Source organism: Octopus bimaculoides, chromosome 20, assembly GCF_046866305.1.
Source record: "Octopus bimaculoides isolate indiv1 chromosome 20, ASM4686630v1, whole genome shotgun sequence".
Taxonomy (NCBI): domain Eukaryota; kingdom Metazoa; phylum Mollusca; class Cephalopoda; order Octopoda; family Octopodidae; genus Octopus; species Octopus bimaculoides.
In genome coordinates, this window is record NC_142947.1 from 17,743,816 (window position 1) to 17,762,941 (window position 19,126).

At 37.7% G+C, this 19,126-nt stretch overlaps 2 protein-coding genes across 3 annotated transcripts in view; one reads left to right on the forward strand and one right to left on the reverse strand.

Annotated features, from left to right (window-relative positions):
• Positions 1–1,809: 1,809 nt before the first annotated feature.
• LOC106883421 (uncharacterized) lies at positions 1,810–12,776 on the forward strand. 2 transcript variants are annotated; one of them, XM_014934415.3, is made up of 4 exons: positions 1,810–2,221; positions 4,030–4,177; positions 9,044–9,163; positions 10,567–12,776. In XM_014934415.3, the coding sequence occupies exons 1-4, from the start codon at positions 2,162–2,164 to the stop codon at positions 11,220–11,222; spliced, it is 984 nt and encodes a 327-aa protein (XP_014789901.1). In that variant the 5' UTR covers positions 1,810–2,161; the 3' UTR covers positions 11,223–12,776. The 2 variants fall into 2 exon arrangements, with proteins under 2 accessions (XP_014789901.1, XP_089194281.1); XM_089338155.1 differs by lacking the exon at positions 9,044–9,163 and having other exon boundaries at positions 2,014–2,221.
• Positions 12,777–13,822: 1,046 nt separating this feature from the next.
• The window catches only part of LOC106883416 (RNA cytosine-C(5)-methyltransferase NSUN2), a 29,606-nt gene continuing 24,302 nt past the window's right edge, over positions 13,823–19,126 (reverse strand). Inside the window, exons 19-23 of the mRNA XM_089338656.1 lie at positions 18,795–18,933; positions 18,449–18,488; positions 17,077–17,204; positions 15,890–15,970; positions 13,823–13,911 (exon numbers count right to left, since the gene is read on the reverse strand). Of these exons, the coding sequence (XP_089194782.1) occupies positions 13,823–13,911; positions 15,890–15,970; positions 17,077–17,204; positions 18,449–18,488; positions 18,795–18,933 (477 nt within the window). The remainder of the gene's footprint in view (positions 13,912–15,889; positions 15,971–17,076; positions 17,205–18,448; positions 18,489–18,794; positions 18,934–19,126) is intronic.

The following is a 19,126-nucleotide window of genomic DNA, read 5'->3' on the forward strand; positions in this document are numbered from 1 at the left end:
CTCCAAAAACTGAAGTCAGTGTCGCAATGGAATACATAAGATTTTTCATTTGCATCCTTATGCCATCGATGTAGTCAAAGATCCTCGCTACAGTGAATATAGAGGTTTCAGGCTTAAAATGATTTAAAAGATCTACTTGAGAAATGATCGGATTTTAATTGAAACAAAGCTAGTTGCTGAGAAAATCGAAATTGAATTTTTCCATCAAAATAAAATTTCTTGAAAGATAGAACATGATTTGTCATTGAAGATGATGATGAACCAGAGGAGAATGTCTGAGAAAGTCATCGTGGTGGATCCAACGAGCCTTAAATCGAATTCAAACAGAATGTTTCTGATGTTATTGATTCGGTAATTGTTAGAATGCCAAAGCAGTTTGACACTGCAAACGCTATTGATAGTTACGTTTTCTATAGCAATATTGAAGCATGGCGGAAAAGAAACTCAGCGTCGCATAAGCAAGATTATTTCCACAGATATCAAGACGATTTGTCAGAATCTATGCAAAACACACACACACACACACAAAGGTAAATTGTGTTTCATTTAAGACAATTCTCAATTCTGTATAACTGAGTTCATTAAAGTAATTCTTACCAAGCTATTTAAATTTATCCAATTTCATTATCAAATGAACAGATATTTGCATCTTTTTTCTTCCCAAAATAAAATTGTTAAAGGTTTTTGTCCACGGAAAATTTCACAAAAGAAATTAACTCCTTAAGCTGTAACTTAATGGTATTAGGACCTGAAATATTACGCATGAAGTACATAAACAAGTGTACACTCCTCACACTACAATTACACTGTCTCATGTCATTATATGTGATGTATACTGGGGGCTTCATTCACTTGGTAGGTAAGCCCTCCCGCGACTGTTGAGATTGATGTATTTTTATCGCCGCCCGATTGAGGTTAAAAAGCACGCTGAAATTGACATCAAAATATTAGCCATTTGTTGAAATTATACTTTGAATGTTTGGCCTTACGTTAACATTTCTATGATGAATTTAAAATCAATTACTTCTCCTATCTAATAATTAAGTATGGGCTGGTAATGACTACCTTACTTATTCAAGCAGCACGTAACTAATAATTCCATCGTTAGGATGCCGGGCATTTCGTCCGCCTTTACGTTCCGTGTTCAAGTTCCGCCGAGATCGACTTTGCCTTTCATCCTTTTTGGGTTGATAAAATGAGTACTAGTTGAGCACTGGGGTCAATGTAATCGACTTACTCCCGCCCCCCGAACTTGCCGGCCTTGCGCCAAAATTTGAAATCAATATCTACTTTTACATATACAAACAGATCCGTGTTTCTCGGGCTACGCTGAAGAAGGACGTAAACTAAATATTTTATCGACACAGTGGGAACAGAGGGCGAAGTTAATTTTGGCGGCGGAATTTGAATTTAGAGTAGAGACGTTTAGGACTAAATACGATAAATCATGCAGTAGAGTTTACCGTTACGGTTTTACGAATTTACAACAGTGAATGGATTTATGATAATCATATATTTCAATCGGTGGAGGCGCAATGGCCCAGTGGTAAGGGCAGTGGACTCGCGGTTTCGATTCCCAGACCGGGCGTTGTGAGTGTTTATTGAGCGAAAACACCTAAAAGCTCCACGAGGCTCCGGAAAGGGGTGGTGACGAACCCTGCTGTACTCTTCCACCACAACTTTCTCTCGCTCTTACTTCCTGTTTATGTTGTGCCTGTAATGCAAAAGGGTCAGCCTTGTCACACTGTGTCACGCTGAATATCCCCGAGAACTACGTTAAGGGTACACGTGTCTGTGGAGTGCTCAGCCACTTGCACGTTAATTTCACGAGCAGGCTGTTCCGTTGATCGGATCAACTGGAACTCTCGACGTCGTGCCAACAACAACAACATATTTCAATCGAAATTTTGTTTTTACTCAGCTCAGAGAGTATTTGAAAACATTTCCCAACGTCGTTAGTAGTATGAAGGATTTAATCGAGAATCGAAACTATTTTGCCGGGAATTTACCTTTCGCTTTATAACGATTAGGTCAACGTCAGCCAAAATTATAGCATTTAGATGAAAAGGCTTAGTAACTTTGAGTTATCGTTCTTTATTGCGCAACTTGTCTCCTCAGAAATGGTTATTCTCACGAACAAGTGTTGACATTTCAGGTGAAAATGACCCAAAGTAAACAACGATGCTTACTTAACGCTATATCAACAAACGATGTGGAACAGGTAATTGTGCAGCGTGCCCCAAAACCTCATTGTATTGTTACAACTCTCAAGAACTTCAAATTACCACAACTTCGTTAATTTAATTCTTGTTACCTTTACCTGCTCCTTTCGGGAATTTTTGTCAACTTTTAAATAACGAGTTATGTTTTCATTTGTGTTGCTTCCTCATTCGTGAAAGATAAAATTGCCGAAGTGCCGTGGGACATGTAGGATCAGGTGTTTCACTTGTTTTAATCAAATTCTGATCGTTTTTCGTCAAATACCTTTGTCTTGGTGAACGCCATGGCGTAGTAAGCACCGGAGTTCGATTATAAATATGTATACACACACATATATATATATATATATATATATATATATATATATATATACTGCAAATTTCTTTAGGTTAAGGTATATCGCAAAACGTATTCATTTCTTTCTATGAAGAAGGCAACAAGAAATCGATACTGTGAGATCTATTTGAAAGAAAAAAAAATTCCTAACAGCATGCAGTTTGCTGTTTAATTGTAATAAGAGATTATATCCAAAGAATGCTGAAACTATGAGCCGTAAAATATTTCGGTCTATAGATCCAACAAATTAGTGTCTATATTTTTCGGTAGTTTCTTCTGTGTAGATCATATCTGAATGAGTAAAAAATGTTTCTCAGAGCAAAATTAACGATGAAAAAAATTATGAGGCGGAGGTGGCTTTAAAAAGTACTTGTGAGTTTCATTTTTGAAAAAGAAAAACCGTTTAACATTACATTGTTCTCTATCACCTGGGTTTCTTTTAGTGAGATATTCGAAATAAGAACAACCGATTTTATGTGTATGAATGCTTTGATAGTTATTTTAGGGGAAGAAACTAAAAATACTAATTTAAATAATTTCCAAATATATTTTACAGAAAAACAAAGTATGAACATACTTCCATTTAAAGGACTCGTGTTGTGTGACCGCCGGTGAATAGTTTTAACAATCCCTCGCGTACATCTGTCATGCAACAAGTTTCGTTTTTATTTATCAAAGTAGCTAGAAACTTTGATTGTCATTTGTTGTTTAGCTCAAGTTAGCTCTGATTCAGCATGGTTGAATAGGGATGACAGAAGAGGATGCTGTGAGTGCAGTAGGTGTTAAACAGCTTACTAGAAAAGCAAGACTTATTCTAGTTGCAGCAGAAGGAGCAATAGAGAAGAGGTTCTATGTGTAGTTGTAGTGTGTTTGTGAGTGAGTTTAGCCACTCAGAAAGCATTTTAGATGTTTTGCAGAGTGTTTGTGTGTATAACAGTTAAGTTTTGATTATGACCTTAGCTAGTTAAAACCCATAGGAAAAGTATGAACGTTACACATTCTCACTTTTCATGGACATGAGGGGGAATTGTGTCTGTGTAAAAAAGAACTATTCACATAGAATAATTGCTCTACTTGTGTCAGCAATTTTTTTCAGCGCTATCTTTGCATTGTTTTAATGAATGCTGCCACCAAATTTACTTCTAGAATCTTTCTTGTAGAGACAAAATCACTTTGTTATAAATATATATATATATATATATATATATATATATATAAAATATTTCAATTAACATCAAACAAACTGGTCCATATGTTCAATGTCCTGCATTCAAAGTAATATACATGTGATAGTACATGCCTGTTTTCATTTTTAGAAACTGTTTTTTGAAATGATTTATTCAATTCAATTGAATTTTGTGGTATTCAGTGACAATGAAGTTGAATTCAATTGGATTTGTTGAAGTGCTACATTTTAGTTATAATTTTTATAGTTTTATCATGACACAGAACATGTTTTCTTTATCTGTACAGTTTGTTGGTTTGTGTAATGGTGGAGTATGCAGCATCAACAAACCTGTTCACATCAAGACTGATGGTGGAGAATGTGCAACATGGCCACCCCTCTGCTATGCTGTACACTATGGCGTTGTGGATATTGTCAAGTATCTAATCAGCAAAGGTGAGTTTTTAATTGTAGTTTTCCAAGCAAATATAAGTTGTTGCTATTGTTTAGCTTGAGGTCAGCCTTGATGAAGTAGTCACATGATCAATAGCAATACAGCCATAGCCAACCTTTTTAGAGATGGCCTTTCTTTATTAAGACAGTAGATTGTGACGAGATTTGTTATTAGCCATAGTTGGAGGGGAATTAGAAGTGGAGGTGTAGCTAGAGGAAGAATTAGAAGTGGCAATGTAGTTAGAGAGGAATTAGAAATGGAGGTGTATTTAGAAGGGGAATTAGAAGTTAAGGTGTAGTCAGAGGGGAGTTTGAAGTGGAGGTGGAGTGAAAGGAGAGTTAGAAGTGGAGGTATAGTGAGAGGGAAGTATGAAGATATTGCAAGAACTGTTCAATGTATTGAAAAGAAGCAGTTTTCTCTTTGTTAGTAGAGTACACAGTACATAATATATTTATCTATAGTAAGTTGGTGAAGGTAGGAGTGGACTGTGCAAGTAGTCCTTGTAGAATGAGATTGCTGTGACTGATGTCCAACTTGAACATCTGCAAGCTATTGTCAACAGGGAAAAGATGCCTACGACAGAGTGAACTCTACAAAATGCACCAAAGAATCAGCTGGTGGTTGTGTTGTTTAACCCAGGTCAACTTTGATACAACAGAATTGTGGTGAAAAGCATTCCATTCATGAACATCTTTGTCTTCCTGTATATCTAGGACTATGTTATTCAATATGTTGTCAGTATTTTTAAAATAGTAGGGTTTGTTTTGGTAGAGATTTGGCTGCTATTTCTTGTCAGCTGAACGACTGCATTTAGACACTCTCTCATTGGCTTATCAGCTGGCGATGTGTTAAACCTAGCTAGAGTAAAATGAGTTAAGTATGTTGTCATCATCAAAGGCATTGGCAGGTGAATGTTGTAGTGTACTTGTAATAAAATATTGACTGGAGAAAAAAGTTTTGTGAATTAAAAATAGAAACTACACTAGGTAAATATAGATAAAAGTAGATGTTATACAAAATAGAGGGCAGTTCAAAATAAATGGTCCACTGTTACAGGGTGCATCTACCTTGACATGCTGTCCATTTGGTTGTTGTCCCAGTTGGAAGAAGAGGTACTCAACTTCACTATGCAGCAAGACTGGGCCCTGCCACATAGGCGTAGACATGTACACAATTACCTCAACCAGCATCTTCCAGAATGCTGGATTGGCCATGCTGGGCTGAATGATTTGCCATTAATGGTCTGTCCCACTAGGTCTTCTGACCTAACACTTTGCAACTTTTTTCTTTGGGAGTATCTGAATGACAAGATGTTCATGCCCGCACTTCCACTGGACTTACAAGAATCAAAGCAGCAGATAGGCAAACCTGGTTGACTCAACGAATCAGGCTATGCTGGCATGAGTGCAGTAAAAACTAGACTTTCATGTAGACACCTGCTGTGTAGCAAAGGGTGTCCACATGTATGTCTTACTTTTGTACCATTCATTTTGAATTACCCTGTATTTCATAAAAAAAAACTTTTGAATGTTAGGACTCACAGTAACAACTGAGATTCAAGAAAAAATCTTGTGTTGCAGACCTGTTCAAACCCTCCTTGCATGGGAAAAAAATGTGACAGCCAAAGTGAAAATTGTAATGATGATAAAGACAATCTTTACTTAGTTGCTTGACATGTTAAAAATAGAAGCCAAGTCTTCTTTATTTAATATACCTTAATGTTTTAGAAAAGCAAGGACAAATTAGTGACTATTGTCCATTGTCTGAAACCCCCCCCCCCCAAAAAAAAAAACAATAGGCTGGATGCATCTGAAATGCTTTTGATTAGAGTATACTAAATTAGAAATCACCGGGAACTAAACAACAACACTGATATATATAATATAGATAAAACATAAATAAACTGAATAAAAGGTAAATAATAATCATCATCATCATCATCGTTTAACGTCCGCTTTCCATGCTAGCATGGGTTGGACGATTTGACTGAGGACTGGTGAAACCGGATGGCAACACCAGGCTCCAGTCTAATTTGGCAGAGTTTCTACAGCTGGATGCCCTTCCTAACGCCAACCACTCAGAGAGTGTAGTGGGTGCTTTTACTGGCAACGGCCACGCTCAAAATGGTGCATCTCATGTGCCACCCGCACAGGGAACCAGTCCAGGGGCACTGGCAACGATCTTACTTGGCTTGCCGGGTCTTCTCACGCACAGCACATTTCCAAAGGTCTCAGTCAGTAGTCATCGCCTCGGTGAGGCCCAATGTATGAAGGTCTTGCCTCACCACCTCAGCCCAGGTCTTCCTGGGCCTACCTCTTCCACGGGTTCCCTCAACTGTTAGGGTGTGGCACTTTTTCACACAGCTATCTTCATCCATTCTCACCACATGTCCATACCAGCGCAATCGTCTCTCTTGCACACAACTGATGCTTCTAATGTTCAGCTTTTCTCTCAAGATACTTACACTCTGACGGGTATTCACATTGACATTGCACATCCAACGGAGCATACTGGCTTCATTCCTTGCGAGCTTACGTATCTCCTCAGCAGTTACAGCCCATGTTTCACTGCCATGTAGCATGGCTGTTCGTACGCATGCGTCATACAGTCTGCCTTTTACTCTGAGTGAGAGTCCCTTTGTCGCCAGCAGGGGTAAGAACTCTCTAAACTTTGCCCAGGCTATTCTTATTCTAGCAGCTACACTTTCAGCGCACCCACCCCCACTACTAACTTGGTCGCCCAGATAGCGGAAGCTATCGACTACCTCTAGTTTTTCACCCTGGAATGAGATAGAAGTTGTTTCCTGTTTGTTTGCAGTCTTTATTGCACCTGAACATCTGCCACAAACAAAAACTAACTTGCTAGTTAACCTGCCTTTGATGTTGCTGCACCTCTTATGTGTCCATAGCTTGCACCGGGTACATCTTATAGAGTTACTACCTACTCCTTTTCTACATACTGAGCAGGGCCATCTACCTGAAGGGGTTTGTGTTTTATCTACCTTCCTACTTATTAGGATTTTGGTTTTAGCTAGGTTGACTCTAAGGCCCTTCAATTCTAGACCTTGCTTCCACACCTGAAACTTCTCCTCTAGTTTTGATAGTGACTCCGCAATTAGGGCAAGGTCATCAGCATAGAAGAGCTCCCAGGGGCAACCTGTCTTGAACTCCTCTGTGATTGCCTGGAGGACTATGATAAATAAGAGGGGGCTGAGGACGGAACCTTGGTGGACCCCTACCTCTACCCGGAATTCATTGCTGTACTCATTTCCAACCCTCACCTTACTGGCAGCATCTCTGTACATGGCTCGCACAGCTCTCACTAACCATTCTTCTATCCCAAGTTTCCTCATTGACCACCAGATAAGGGATCGGGGGACCCTGTCAAAGGCTTTCTCCATGTCAACGAAAGCCAGGTACAGAGGTTTATCCTTAACTAGGTATTTCTCCTGCAACTGTCTCACTAGAAATAAGGCATCAGTAGTGCTTTTACCTGGCACGAACCCAAACTGCATCTCATCTAAATTGATTCGCTCCCTAATTAGTTGGGCTATGACCCTCTCTGTAACTTTCATAACCTGATCTAACAGCTTGATGCCTCTGTAATTATTTGTATCTAAAGCGTCACCTTTACCTTTGTAGCAGTTGACTATGATGCTGCTACACCAGTCATTGGGTATGACTCCTTCGTGTATCACCTGGTTCGTAATACGGGTGACTAGGCTATAGCCAACACTGCCAGATATTTTGAGCATCTCTGCAGTGATTCCTGATGGGCCGGGGGCTTTCCTGGTCTTCATACTCTTAATTGCTTTATCTACCCTGGTACTATCAACTCGGATAGCTGGTCCCTCTATTGGGTCGACATACGGCAGGCTCTCTTTCTCCCATTCATTCTCTTTATTAAGCAATCTATCGTAGTGGCATCTCCAGACCTCTTTCTTTGCATCCTCATTTAGTGCAAGCGAACCATCATCCATGCGAACACATTTCTCTCCTACACTGTCTTGCAACACGAAATACCTCGAGTCTTTGGTCCTCACGGCGCAGAACATTGGCAAATCTTTCCTTATCTGCTTCCCCTCTGGCTAAATAAACCTGTCGCCTAGCCTCCCTTCTGGCACATTGGTACAATTCCCTGCTACCACCGTTCTTCCAGTCCTTCCAAGCCTGTTTCTTTTGTCTAATAGCCCTGTCTACCTCCTTGTTCCACCACCACGTTACTCTGGGTCGGGAGGGGACCTTACACCACCCACAAATCTGGTCAGTGGCTTTCAACAGGTTGTCCCGCAGAAATCTCCAATTGTCTTCCACATTGTATGATGCTATATCCCCTTCTATTTCGTTAAATGCTTCAAGTAACTTGTCTCTAAGTCTCTGTCCGTTTGCAGGGTCTTTAAGCTTCCACACCCTTCTCCTCCAAGCCTGTCTAATTCTGGGCACCCATTTTGCCTTGATCCCAAAGTCGCTAACTACTAATCTATGTTGTGGGGTACATTCTTCGCCAGGGTAGGTTTTGGCATTTATAAGCCGCCCTCTTTCCCTATTTCTGGCGAGGATGTAGTCGATTTGGCTAGAGTGTCTGCCGGAGCAGTAGGTGACTAGGTGACTGGCAGGTTTCCTGAAGTTGGTATTGCAGACCATAAGATCGGTTGCATCACAGAACTCCAGCAGTCTGGTTCCCTCCTCGTTGCGGGAACCGAAGCCATAGCCTCCATGTATGCCATGGAAGCCTCCAGCACGACGTCCGACATGACCGTTGAAGTCTCCAGCCACAAAGAGAAGGTCCCTGTCACTCGTCGACGAGGTAGTTTGCAATAATAATAATACCATAATTCAGAAAGAAAATTTTTTTTATTTTTAATATAGGAGTCAACATTAACTGTCAGGGCTGGGTATCCAAAAGTGGTGTCCGAGAATACTTCAATCCATTATTCTTAGCTTGCAAGGACAAGAAACTAGATATGCTCAAGCTATTGGTTTCTTCAGGTAAGGATGCTTCAGTTTTTCTCGAAACCTTTTTTGTTTGATTGTTAAATACAGGCAAACCTCAGCTTAAGTCGTTTCGATTTAAGTTGTTTTGAATTATACGTTAGTTTTTGAAAAATAATATATGGAAAAATAAAAATCAAGTGAAGTCATTTTACTCAACTTTACATGTCTGCCACAGATATTGGAATCATAGAATCACTAGAAAACCATTAAAAGCACATAAAATCATATTACTGTACAATAAATAAGAATAAAAGCATATAAAATCATATTGAAATACGTACAGTAAATGTTAAGATATACACCATAAAGTAATGTAGCTTAGTGAACTAAATCATGAAGTCAGCTGTGTTGTCTTATTTATCGGTCTTTTGGAGCTCATATTGCACTGCAATTCCAATATCCACCATTGTCACTCATGATTCCTGCAATTGTTTTGAATTCAGATTTGTTTATGTCCGTTTATCGGCTACTTTCTCATTCATTTGTGACTTTATTTTTTGCCCCCATGGCTCCTAAGAAAATTCATAGTGAAAGTGCTAAGCTTCATGCTATAATGCGGGAAGATAAACTGGCCATGATAAAACGCGAAAATGTGGTAGCAATTGCACGATCTTTTGGGATGGGTCAGACAACTGTATCGACGATTGTACATAATAAGGACAAGATTTTAGCACATATAAAGTATAGAACTGGGAATGGTTATTATTGGTTTAGCCTAGAGACAAGTAAATTCAGCCTAGCCTAGCCCAGAGACAAGTTAAATTCGACTCAAGTTATTTTTTGACTTGAGTCATGTCTCCTGGAACCAATTAACAACATAAGGTGAGGTATGTTTGTATAGTATTTCTTCATTACACTTTAATACTAACATTTTTGTTTGATAAGATAGACAGGAGAGCAGGTCAGGGCTTATGACTTGTTCAGGCACTTCTTCCAGATTGGTGTAATTGCAATGGTTGATGTTTCATTTAAATATCTATTGGAAAAAACATAGATGGGCGGGCAAATTAAAGATAGTTATAGCTCAGGGGAAAGAAAATTGGTTAAAGTGTTTAGTGTGGAGTATGGGAGGTGTGACAGCAAGAAGAAATGTTTGGTTTTGTGGGCTTGGGTGAAAAGAGTATAGTGTTAGCTAGTTTAAAAGAGCAGAAACTACTGTAGGAGTAGTAAAATAAGCAATGAGAAGCAACAACAACCTGTCTACATCCAGAGTTGGTAGTGTGTTGGTGAGTGAGTCTATAAATCAGCTAAATTGGCCTCTTTTGAATGCAGTTTAGGATGTGTGTGTAGGTTATAGCAGCCCTGTCGGAGGATATGAGCCCAATTTATTTATTCTTGTTTATTTAAAGATTTATAACATTTTTGCTTATTTTTTTAATTAATTTCTATGATTTCAGGAGCCAATGTGAACTGTCAAATCCCAGGAAATCAAATAGAAGAAGAAGAAGGAGGCAGTCTGGACTACAGAGATGTACAGAACACTTGTCTACATTGGGCTGTACAATATGGTCACTTAGAAGTTGTTCAAACCTTACTTGAATGTGGAGCTGATATTAACATATTAAATAGTTTTATGGAGACCCCTCTACATCTTGCCTGTGATTACTATCACCCACTTATTTTGAAGAACTTAATATTTTATGGTGCCATATCTAATAACAGAAACCATGCTGGGTTGACACCTCTTGCTATTTTAATGTCATGTGAAGCTGGTAATAATTTACTAGACGAGCGCAAACACAGCATTCGATTGCTGGTTCGTGCTGGTTATAATCTTCAGACTGATACTTGTTGGCAGCACATGATTTCTTGTAATAGTGCCTTCCATGACACATCAGATTCATTTCCTGACAAACCATTTATTCTCACTCTACAGAATGTTACATGCAACCCTAACAGACTCTTACACATATGTCGCTTAGAAATTCGGAAGTTATTGCATTACAAAATTTCTGCTTTCCAATTTTTACCAATTTCAGAGAATACGAAAGAATTCCTCACACTACCTGACTGTTGCCTTAATCTATCTGATGTTGTAGCCTCTACAAATTGATTGGTCTTCAAATTTCATACACACACACACATATGTGCTTCAAACTGGATTTTTTATCTGAATCAATGTTTCTCATTTAATGCTACCTTTTTAACAGTTCCAAATGGAAGTGATAATCAATGGAATATTTTCTTTTCCAGGTGTTAGTGGATTTAGTGTGACTCTTAAGTTAATTTTTAATAAGTTCATGATGCTTCAAATACTATGCTCTTATTGAAAGAAAATAAAAGCAAAAAAATGGACAGGCTCTAAAGATTCTTTACACGTAAACAACATTATTGCATGCAAGCAATTATAATAAGACAGCATTAGTGCAGAATTATAGACATATGTTAGAAAATTTAATATTTTTACATGAAACATATTCCTACCCTTAAATAAACAGTAAAAGACTCATAAATATTTTTTTCTGCATTTTGAAAATTTAGCTGGTATAAGGTTAAAATGTTTTATTTTTACTTTGCGACCTGATGGTTTCATGCTTAAGTCCCTTCTTCTACACCTTTGGATAGTGTTTCCCAAGCTAGTCTTGTGAGCGAAATTTAGTAGTCAGAAACTGTGCCAAAACTCATCAGGTGTATATGTATATACAGAAGAAAAAAAACAGCAAGCCACCACCTAAGAGCAAGTATGTCTTGGTAATGTCCTATCATGCTTTTGCTAATTGTTTTAGGTGCCTATGTAGTTATAAGCAGACATAGACACGTAGAAGATTCATAATGTGACAATTGGTGTGTGTGTGTGTGTAGGAAGAGAGAGAGAGAGAACTGTGCCAACATCTGGCTGGTTCTCATCATAGCTGGGTAGACTGGTGTAATGTGAAATAAAGTGCCTTGCTCAAGGACACAATGTGCCACTCAGTGCAAGAACTGAACTCATGACCATATGATAAATGAGCCAAACACTGTAATCACTGGCTCTCATGCTTTTACACACATACACACGTGTATGTGTGTGTGCATGTGTTGGAATGGCATGGAAAACAAAATCACAGTGTTGAACAAAAAAAAATACCTTGTGGTAATTTATGTCTCAGTTGTATCCCTTTACATCTAGTTGACTGCTTTTCACCTTCCTCCAAAATATATCAAATAATTACCTGATAAATGGTAGTCATTGCAATCAAGTAACATTCTTGAAGGCGGTGCTTCAGTTTGGGCTTGGTTCAGTGACTAACACTGATGGAAGAATAAGTGTGAGATGAAAAATGATTGATAATTTATCCTTTAGCTCTCTTTTCTCTATGTACCATATAAAATTCCTTTATTATAGATTGCTGTTAAAAGCAATAGATTATTTACTGACCATTTGGCATCTGATATGTTTAAATGAGCCAGTGAAATATCTCTGAGTCAAATCATGTGCAGTATCAAAAAAAAAAAAAAAAAGAAACCTTTATCACCAAAGTATATTTATCTTTGAAACCCATTTCGCCCATTATATTTTTCATTACTTTGTAATAAATGAATTGTTGTGATCTCATAAAGTTGAAGCCATTGTAAGAATAAAAGTAACAAAAAAAAAAACAAAAAGACAATCCTGTAAAGTAATTTATCATGTGTTTGTCTTTTGTTTAATTTTAATGTTTCAGAAAAATATCGTTCTTCAACACCCACTGACCGTGTTAGCAAATAATGATAATTTGTTACAGGAAGCAGAAAGCTTACTCTATATATGTCCCATGTATCAGGTCATTGTGACTTTTACATTTAAATAACATAAGTCTGCTTACAACAGTCTACAAATAGTGAAACTTTAAAATTAAGAGACTTGTCAAAAATTTTCAACAAATTCTACTAATGTTCTGTGAAGAAAAAGGACAACATTGGCATGGATTTCCTCCAGATTAATTATTTCTATCTTTAATGAAATGTCTCACTTCATAAAATATTTAAATACTGTGTTTTCTAGCATACAAGTTGAATTTTTCAGATTAAATTTACAGCCAAAAATGGGAAGGTCAATTTTGGAGGACCAAAAATTTCATGTGAAAAAGCAACAGAATGTAGAAAGATTGTGATAGTATTTGAATGGTTACACTACATTTCCATTAAATATATTGCATTGACTTGTTTGCCAGAAAATACAGTAATAAGTCACAAGTTATGTTATCCTGGTGATTTCTAAAAGTACTATACATGATTACCAATGAGTGGAAAATTTCAGAGCTTCATATTAAGTAAATAAAGATATAAAAAGTCAAATATGTGAATTCTATGTATCTTTTCCTTTATAAATCTTTAAATTTAATTTGAAATTTCTAATCCTGCCTCATTTTCCTTGTGAAGGTGCATGGCTCAGTGGTTAAAACATTGAACTCCCAATCACGAGGCAATGAATTCGATTCCTGGACTGGGCTGTGTGCTGTGTTCTTGAGCAAGACACTTTATTTCATGTTACTCCAGTTCACTCAGCTGTAGAAATGAGTTGTGACGTCACTAGTGCCGAGCTGTATTAGCTTTTGCCTTGGATAACATTGGTGGTGTGGAGCGGGGAGGCTGGCATGCATGAGTAACTGCTGGTCTTCCATGAACAACCTTGCCTGGACTTGTGAACTTTCTAGGTACAATCCCATGGCCATTCATTACTGAAGGGGGCCTTTACCCTATGATGAAATGATTAGCTCTCTTGTAATATTTGTAACCATTAGAGGAATCATGTGTACTGACAGTTTCTAGTGGGATTTGATCTAAAAATATAAAAAGCCAGAAGAAATACCATCTTTTATCTTTAATTGTTTCAGTCATTAGACTGCAGCCATGTTAGGGCACTGTCATAAAGAATTTTTTATCAAATGAATCAATCTCAGTATTCTTTTTGTTTTAAGCTTGATACTTATTCTATCAGTCTCTGTTGCCGAGCTGCTAAGTTACAGGATTGTAAACACACCAACACTGGTTGTCAAGCAGTAGTGGGGGACAAACACAGACACAGAGACACATATATATATGATGGGCTTCTTTTAGTTTCTGTTTACCAAATCCACTCGCAAGGTTTTGGTCAGCTTGAGGCTATAGTAGAAGACACTTACCCAAGGTATCACACAGTGGGGTTGAGCCCAGAACCATGTGATGTGAAGCAAACTTCTTATCACACAGCCACACCTATGTCGTGTGGTATTTTTTTTCCTGAAAATCAAAGAAGTCTGCTAGTTTGCCTTAATGATGGTTTATGATTTAGGCACAAGACCAACAATCTTTGAAGGGAGAATGGGTTCACAGGCTCTTTATTTTATTGATCCTAGATAGATGAAAGGTGAAGCTGACTTCAGCAGAACTTGAATTCAGTATGTAGGTGCAGGCTTGGCTTTGTGGTAAGAAGCTTGCTTCCCAGCCACATGGTTCTGGGTTCAGTCCTACTGCATGGCCCTTGGGAAAGTGCCTTCTACTATAGCTTCAGATTGACAATAGAATTGTGAGTGGATTTGGTAGATGGAAACTGAAAGAAGCGTGTTGTATATGTGTATATATATTTATGTGTATGTGTCTCTGTGTTTGTTCCCCTACCATCACTTGACAACCAATGTTGGTGTGTTTATGTCCTTAAAACTTTGCGACTCAGCAAAAGACACTGATAGAATAAGTACTAGACTTACAAAGAATATGTTTTGGGGTTAATTTCTTTGACTAAAGGCACTGCTCCAGCAGGGCCACAGTCAAATGACTGAAACATGTAAAAGAATAACAGCAAGGCATTTTGTCCAACTTTAACAATTCTGCCAAACTACTGCCCTATAATAATAATAATCCTTTCTACTATAAGCAGAAAGCTGAACATTTTGGGAGAGAGGACAAGTCGATTACATTGACCATAGCATTTGACTGGTAATTGTTTTTAGTAACCTTAAAAGGTTGGTAGAATTTGAACATATAAAACTGGAAGAAATGTGCTTAAGCATTTTGTCCAATCCACTAACACTTCTGCTAGCTCACCATTCTACTGCTGCTGCTGATCTTTTCTACTATAGGTGCAAGGCCTGAAATTTTGGGGTAGGGGACCAGTCGATTACATTGACCCCAGTTCTTGATTGGAACTTATTTTATTGACCCTGAAAGGATAAAAGGCAAAGTTGAACTCAGAATGTAAAGACAGACAAAATACAAGTAAACATTTTGCCCAGCATGCTCAGCTCACAACTTTGATGATGATGATGAATATAAATATGTTTGAGAAAATAGATCAATATCTGCATTTCAACGACAACAGTAAACTCGATCCTTGTAATAAAGTCTATAAGGTTAGGCTTCTTTTAGATCACCTAAATGATCAATTTTGCCAATTTGTTGGCAAAAGATAAAAGATCGTTATGCCTGATCAGAACTGCTTTAAAGCTCAACAACAACATAAAACGATGATGAAAATTGAAAGCGGAGATGTGACAGATTTTAATAATTTTTTTTTTTATTCCTTTTTAGATGACATCTTAAATGCATCAAGAATGATGAATATGATGTAATGAATACAGGAGTTCTAATTTGAAGGTTTAGTTGACGATGGAGTCTCTGCATCTACCTCCATCACTTCTGGAGGTACATCATTGCCAACCAAACCATCTTTGGAGTCCTTCTCTTTCTTCACACCTTCCTTTTTGATTTCTTCCTCCTCCTTCACGTCTGGCTTCACCTTCTTTGCATCTTCCTTTTCTATTTCCTCTTCAGAATCATTACCATCAACAGCAGCAGTATCATTAGCATTGACATTGTCCATATTTTCTGTATTCTGCTCAGTTTTTGCTTGAGCCTCTTTACCTGAAAACAGAACAATTTCATGACACAGAAACCAACAATAACAGACACAGTTAATCAATTACTAAAAAGTCTTACCTATTTTTAAAATCAAAACTTTACAACTCCATAGCCACTGAACCTTAACTAGGTATTACATATATCACCTTTACAATGTGATAATCAGATACTAATTCACAGTGTTCCTTATCTTTTTATCATTGTAACCCAGTTTGGTAAACCAATTAACTTCTATGACCATTTTTTTGAATGCAGGCATGGCCGTGTGGTGAGAAACTTGCTTCTCAACCACATGGTTCTGGGGTCAGTCCCACAGTGTGGGAAAGTATCTTCTACTATAGCCTCAGGCCAACCAAATCTTTTTATTATTATTATTAAAACAGTGAGCTGGCAGAATTGTCAGCACGCTGGGCAAAATGCTTAGCAGCATTTCATGTCTTTATGTTCCAAGTTCAAATTCCGCTGAGATCAACTTTGCTTTCATCCTTTAGGGGTTGATACAATAAGCACCAGTTGATCACTAGAGTTGATGTAATCAACTTACCCCACCTTGGAAATTACAGGCCTTGTGCTAAAATTTGAAATCATCATCATCATCATCGTCATATTGATAAGGTGGCAAGCTGGCAGAATTGTTAGCATACTGGATGAAATGTCTAGCCGTAATTTGCTCGTTGCTATATTTTGAGTTCAAATTCTGCTGAGCTTGACTTTGCCTTTCATCCTTTCGGGGTCGATAAATTAAGTACCAGTGAAACACTGGGTCGATGTAATCGACTAGTCCCCTCCCACCAAATTTCAGGCGTTGCGCCTTGAGTAGAAAGGATTAGTGTTATTATTGATGTTGTTAGCAATGTTATATGGCTGAATACTAGGTGTTTAGATTCACTAGCTCCTGGCAATAAGGTCTGTTAATTATTTTTCAGGCTTGTCTTTCTTTATTAGTCTAAACAGTTTTGTTTCCCCCCACTCCCGTGTGCACGCATGCATATATACTGTATGTATATGTCTGCAAGTGAGAGGTGCCAACTGTCTTGGTCAATCATAGGTGAAAAATACACAAAAAAAATAAATAAATAAATAAATAAAATCCAAATGGTTTAACTTACGTAAATCTTCAAATTCTACTCCACACAGCCTAAGATAATGAGCTCGTTCATGTTTCCCCACAAATGAACGGACTGAAGTTTTACCTTTCCAACCACAAAAGATCAGTTGACATTCTGGTTGTGGATCACTGTCAAAGAAGACAAAGAGAGAAATAAGACATAATTTCACAGAAGATTAATAATCAGAGAAACAGAAAAATTCATAGTGTTATTTATCATTTAAATTTTTTTTATCAAACATGGTTATTCGTCTGTTCTCTTTTCAATCCTTACAGCTATGAGAAATATCAAATGATACAATCAACCGACAAACAAGCCGATTAACCAATCAAAACGCTAGTGGATCATATCTTATCACTAGTATTGATATGTTTCATCCATGGCCAAGATAACTGAGCTCTACATAGGGATCACAGGATGGTAGTTTAATTCCAGGCAGAAAGCAACAGCAATGTAGAATTACAGGGACATAAATACACCAACACCAGCTGTCAAGTGGTGACAAGAGACAAACACAAATAAAGACACACGCATACACATATGATGGGCTTCTTTCAGTTTCCATCTACCACATTCACTCACATGGCTCTTGGTCAGTCTGAGGCTAGAGTAGAAGATAGTTGCCCAAGTGGCCATGCAGTGGGACTGAACTCAGAACCATGTGATTGGAGGGCAAGCTTCTTACCACCACACGGTAATGCCTGCATCTATCTATCTATCTATTTAAATATAGACAAATTCATCATACTTGCCTGAGTATACAAAATGTAAAAAGCTGGAACAAATACTGAGAAGCATTTCATCTAAAGCTCTAACAGATTCATCAATCCACTGCCCTGGGTTGCATCTATAATTTATCAACCCCAGGATGCACTATTGACTTTTGCAGATTTGGACCCTCAGACACACAAAGAATGGAAACAAATAACAATGTATCTTATCCATACTCTAAAGATTTTGCCTATTCATTGCCTCAGTACAAAGCTAATATCTTGGAAATATCCAGGAAGAATTGGAGCAACAATGCCAGGTAGTCTTAAACTGACATGCTAATAGAAGACAGGTGAGAGTGTCGTAACATTTAGACGGGAAAGTTCAATGAGAACTTTGGTAATATAAACATATAAATGGTTTCAAATTTTGGTACAATGCCAGTAATTATGAGGATGGGGTTAGTCAATTACATCAACCTCAGTGCTCAGCTGGTACTTACTTTATCAACCCTGAAAGGATGAAAAGTAAAATCAACCTCTGCAGTATTTGAAATCAGGATGTAAAGAACCAGAAGAAATGGTGTTAAGCATTTTGTCCAATTCCCAAACAAGTCTGTCAGCTCACTACTTTCATGAATATATTGATGAACCATGCTTACCTTTCTGTTGGTTCAAAGATAAAGATACAACTTCCAGGTTCTATAAGAAATAAAACAAATAAAAAAATGGTCATGAAATTAGTAAGAATGGGTGAAACACGTAAATGAATGAATGATTTACTTTACGAATGTACTTTCATTTCACCAAACAAATACAAATAAAATATATCACCTTTTTTGAAAAAACGTGTGATGTTGCATTATTAGAGAGACATGATTAAGTATGATCCACTGGATGTGTAAAATGAAGATGACAGGGAAAAAGAATCCAGATAGAAGAAGGAGACAAAAAAATGCACAGAATTTTAAAATGTACACAAAGGTAAATGAAAAATGAAGTACATACCCAACGATGTCACCTGTTTGTAACAGACATCACTTAGCTTGGACAAGTAGGGGTTTTCTTGCCCAAGGAGTGTGATAACGTCTTCTTTGGCAATGGTTACACGTCTTAATGGGAAATACTGGTGCAGGCATGCTAAGCCCTGTAGAAAACAAAGATATCAAGTTAATATTATCATTATTGCTAAGGTGGCAAACTGACAGAGTAATTAGCATGCTAGGCATGCTCCATCAAGAAAGAACATGAAGCAAAGCAAGCATCAAAATTAGTCATTTTACTAGATCCTTCTAAATACTTGGTTATTTTCCAAACATTGAAAACATAGGCAGTATTTC